Source organism: Bison bison, unplaced genomic scaffold (assembly GCF_000754665.1).
Source record: "Bison bison bison isolate TAMUID 2011002044 unplaced genomic scaffold, Bison_UMD1.0 scf7180017864371, whole genome shotgun sequence".
In the NCBI taxonomy this organism is placed as follows: Eukaryota; Metazoa; Chordata; class Mammalia; order Artiodactyla; family Bovidae; genus Bison; species Bison bison.
In genome coordinates, this window is record NW_011494943.1 from 6,507,502 (window position 1) to 6,512,575 (window position 5,074).

Sequence of the window (5,074 nt, forward strand, 5' to 3'; positions counted from 1 at the left end):
TGTGGGGTGGGGGGAGGGGGGAGAGGGAGGGTGTAAATTGCTCCTGCCATCCAGTGGGCAGAGGCCAGGGATGCTGCTAAACATCTCTCAGGGCACAAGGCACCCTCACCACACAGAGCGATGCGCCCCCATGTCAGCAGTGCTGACGTCCAGCAACCTTGCTGGAGGGGGCGAAATGCCCCAGCCGGAGGACCTCCATACTGAGGCTTGGGACTCAAGGCGAGCCGGGGGCAACCTCGCGAAGCCGTCTCTGTGCATCTGCAGCTGTTCTGGGCTCAGGCTCTGGGGGCGCTGTTCTGTCCGATTCTGACCGAGAGGATAGGAGGGAGGGGAAAGGAAGAGGGGAGGAGGGGAAGGGAAGAGGGGAGGAGGGGAGGGACGGAGCGCGGGAGGAGGGCAACTTCTGACCTGGACTCTTGACATTCGACTCTTTCAGTTGCCCGGGACCCACCCTTCAAGATCTGGGGCGCATCTGAGGAATCAGATGCGGACGGGAAACGTGAGGGAACGTTCCAGAACCTCCCTGCCCTCTGATGCTCCTCCAGACCCTGACCCCGAGCCAGCGAGAGCGGCTCCCCCAGCCCCACCTAGAGCAAGCTCCCTGCCCCCAAGGGCCTCAAAAAAAACCCTTGACTTTTTCTCTCAGACCAGGACTGACCATATTCCCAGCAGTCTTACTTTCCAGGGGCCCACAGAGCAGAAACACCCCCGCCCTGCCCCGCGCGCCCTCCAACCTGGGGCCAGCCCAGACCCCAAGAGAAGCACCAGGCCCACAGTGCGTCAGGGCCTCCATACAAAAAGGGGTATTCACTAGGGGACTTAGAAGTAACTGACATTGTACTATTAAAAAGACTGATGCCCTTGGATATAAAAGTATTTGGTTTGAATCTTGACTATGTCTTTTATATAGATATGTGTGTGTGTGTGTGTACACACATACATATTTATCTACTTATTTTGCTGTGCTGGGCCTTACTTGCAGCATACAGGATCTTTAGTTGCAGCATGTGGGATCTAGTTCGCTGACCAGGGATGGAACCCAGGCTCCCTTCATTGAGAGGGCACAGCCTTAGCCACTGGACCTCTGGAGAAGTCCATTGGCTTTGTGTGTCTTTATGAACTGATTTAGAATAAATTATCTGCACCTCTCTGAGTTTGCCTCTCTTTTTCTAAATGTATTTATTATTTTTATTTATTTAATACAATAAATAATATTACTGCAGATGGTGATTGCAGCCATGAAATTAAAAGACGCTTACTCCTTGGAAGAAAAGTTATGACCAACCTAGATAGCATATTCAAAAGCAGAGACATTACTTTGCCAACAAAGGTTCGTCTATTCAAGGCTATGGTTTTTCCTGTGGTCATGTATGGATGTGAGAGTTGGACTGTGAAGAAAGCTGAGCGCTGAAGAATTGATGCTTTTGAACTGTGGTGTTGGAGAAGACTCTTGAGAGTCCCTTGGACTGCAAGGAGATCCAACCAGTCCATTCTGAAGGAGATCAGCCCAGGGATTTCTTTGGAAGGAATGATGCTAAAGCTGAAACTCCAGTACTTTGGCCACCTCATGCGAAGAGTTGACTCATTGGAAAAGACTCTGATGCTGGGAGGGATTGGGGGCAGGAGGAGAAGTGGACGACAGAGGATAACATGGCTGGATGGCATCACCGACTCATTGGACATGAATTTGAGTGAACCCCAGGAGTTGGTGATGGACAGGGAGGCCTGGCGTGCTGCAATTCATGGGGTTGCAAAGAGTCAGACACGACTGAGCGACTGAACTGAACTGAATGCATAAATAATATAATTAATTTTATATAATTATTATTTTTTAATTTTTTACAATGTTGTGTTAGTTTCTGCTGTACAGCAACATGAATCCATTATATGTCTACATATATCTCCTCCTTTTCAGCCTCCCTTCCACACTACAGTCTCTTGTTTTAATAAGAATTAAGGATTGGATTAAGTAACAGGAGAAAATCTTGTCTAACTGATTTGTCCAATTAGTATTAGTTCTCTGCCCGCCCCCTGCCCTTCTCTCTGGTGTATCAAGACGACATTCCTGATTTTAATCATGTTGGGGATAAAGACTCAAGTGGCCAGATATAAACTTAGGGCTCAGTATGTACTGTCTGTGTGGGAAGCAAGCTTTACATCTCATACTCCTCCTTTCCCAGTGTGCAAATACGCTGAACTGGGGTTTTTAGGGGCACATCGCGCCCTCTGTTTCCTTGTGCTTCTCCTTCCCATCAGCACCCTTTGCTCACACCGTGCTCGCCCTGACTCGCCTGCATGAACTTCCCCATGTCAGGCCCAGCCCCGCTCACCTGGGACGCAGAGAAGCAGCAGAGCCACCAGCAGCCGCATGGCCCGGGCCCCCCGGTGATCTCTCCAGGCTCCTGCAGAGCCTGGAGCCTCCTCACCCAGTTCCACTCACTGTTTCCCTTTTCTGCTTTTCTTGGCACTTTTCTGCTTTTCTTGGGACGTTTCTGCTTCCTCTGTCAGCCTCCTAGAGCTGTTCTCAGTTGGTCAGAAAATGAGGGAAGCTGGGGCCTTGGGACATCAGATGATGATGCTGAGAACTTGTTGAAAGTCATTCTCATGTAGCACATTTGAATGTGCGGTTCCAGTTTCTGTTCCTTGTGAAGATGATGCCCTTCCCATTCCTTGCCTGTGGTTGATGGGCCCATCCCCCCTTCTCTAAATCCGTATTGCTCAGACAGCCAGGCCAGTCTCGGTTAAATTCTATCTAGATTTTCTGAGCAAGTCCTCCTCTTTGTCAAGAGAGTCCATTTCCTGTGGCTGGCATGGGCAGTCCCGTGTGATCAAGCATTGACTAAGCCTTGTCTGGGCACAGTCGGCTGTTTGCAGGGCCCAGTGCAAGATGAAAACATCCTCATTCTGGAAATATTAAGAATTTCAGGAGTGGTCTAGTGGCTAAGCCTCTGTGCTCCCAATGCAGGGAGCCCAGGTTTGATCCTTGGTCAGGGAACTAGATCCCACATGCCACAGCTAAGACTGATGCAATGAAGATCGAAGATCCTGAGTGCCACAACTAAGACCCAGTGCAGGCAAATAAATAAAGAAATACTAAAAAAAAAAAAAAAGAATTTCAAGATGGCGGCAATGGAGTATCAGCCAAGCATGTGGCCCTTCTAAGTGTGAAGCCTGATGATGCAACACCCGTGAGGCTGGCTCTGTCTTGGCCCTTGATGGCACAGATCAAGGGCATTGTGGAGGCCAGTGAGGCTGCCAAGGACGGGATGGAGGGAGATTAGTTGGACATGATGTCAGAGAGAAACTCAAGAGTGAAGTGGGGACCTTGGAGGGTTTTGAGCAGAGGAGTGGCATGATCCCACGTTTGTTTTCAAAGCATCGTTCTTGCTGTTAAGTGGGGAATGGGGGCCTCCCTGGTGGGCCAGTGGTTAAGACCTCGCCTTCCAATGCAGGTGGGTAGGTTCAATCTCTGGTTGGGGACTTGAGATACCACCTGTCTTGTGGCCAAAAACCCAAAACACAGAACAGAAACACTATTGAAACACATTCAGTAGAAACTTTAAAAACAGTCCAGATAAAAATATACATATATTTTTAATAAATGGAGAGTAGACCATCCCCTCCCCAAGATTTAGACCATCTCCTCCCCAAGAAAAAGAAATGAAAAAAGGCAAAATGGCTGTCTGAGGAGGCCTTACAGATAGCTGAGAAAAGAAGAGAAGCTAAAGGCAAAGGAGAAAAAGAAAGATAAACCCATTTGAATGCAGAATTCTAAAGAATAGCAAGGAGACATAAGAAGGCCTTCCTCAGTGATCAATGAAAAGAAAAAGAGGAAAACAATAGAATGGGAAAGACTAGAGATCTCTTCAAGAAAATTAGAGATACCAAGGGAACATTTCATCCAAAGATGAGCACAATAAAGGACAGAAATGGTGTGGACCTAACAGAAGCAGAAGATATTAAGAAGAGGTGGCAAGAATACACAGAAGAATTATACCAAAAAGACCTTCATGACCCAGATAACTACGATGGTGTGATCACTCACCTAGAGTAAGACATCCTGGAATGTGAAGTCAAGTGGGCCTTAGAAAGCATCACTATGAACAAAGCTAGTGGAGGTGATGGAATTCCAGTTGAGCTATTTCAAATCCTGAAAGATGATGCTGTGAAAGTGCTGCACTCAATATGCCAGCAAATCTGGAAAACTCAGCAGTGGCCACAGGACTGAAAAAGGTGAGTTTTCATTCCAATCCCAAAGAAAGGCAACACAAAAGAATGCTCAAACTACTGCACAATTGCACTCATCTCACACGCTAGTAAAGTAATGCTCAAAATTCTCCAAGCCAGGCTTCATGAACCATGAACTTCCACATGTTCAAGCTGGATTTAGAAAAGGCAGAGGGACCAGAGATCAAATTGCCAACATCTGCTGGATCATAAAAAAAGCAAGAGAGTTCCAGAAAAACATCTATTTCTACTTTATTGACTATGCCAAAGCCTTTGACTGTGTGGATCACAACAAACTGTGGAAAATTCTGAAAGAGATGGGAATACCAGACCACCTGATCTGCCTCTTGAGAAATCTGTATGCAGGTCAGGAAGCAACAGTTAGAATTAGACATGGAACGACAAACTGGTTCCAAACCAGGAAAGGAGTATGTCAAGGTTATGTATTGTCATCCTGCTTATTTAACTTATATGCAGAGAACATCATGCCAAATGCCAGGCTGGATGAAGCACAAGCTGGAATCAAGATTGCTGGGAGAAATATCAATAACCTCAGATATGCAGATGACACCACCCTTGTGGCAGAAAGCAAAGAAGAACTAAAGAGCCTCTTGATGAAAATTAAAGAGGGGGGTGAAAAAGTTGACTTAAAACTCAACATTCAGAAAACTAAGATCATGGCATCCAGTCTCATTCAGTTCAGTTCAGTTCAGTTGCTAAGTCGTGTCCGACTCTTTGTGACCCCATGAATCGCAGCACGCCAGGCCTCCCTGTCCATCACCAACTCCCAGAGTTCACTCAGACTCACGTCCATTGAGTCAGTATGCCATCCAGCCATCTCATCCTC

The 5,074-nt window shown here is 47.1% G+C and overlaps 1 protein-coding gene across 1 annotated transcript in view; it reads right to left on the reverse strand.

Annotated features, from left to right (window-relative positions):
• LOC105000320 (CMRF35-like molecule 2) overlaps positions 1-2,974 on the reverse strand; it is an 8,736-nt gene extending 5,762 nt beyond the window's left edge. Inside the window, exon 1 of the mRNA XM_010856117.1 lies at positions 2,331-2,974. Coding sequence (XP_010854419.1) covers positions 2,331-2,370 — 40 coding nt within the window. The 5' untranslated portion in view covers positions 2,371-2,974. The remainder of the gene's footprint in view (positions 1-2,330) is intronic.
• Positions 2,975-5,074: the final 2,100 nt, after the last annotated feature.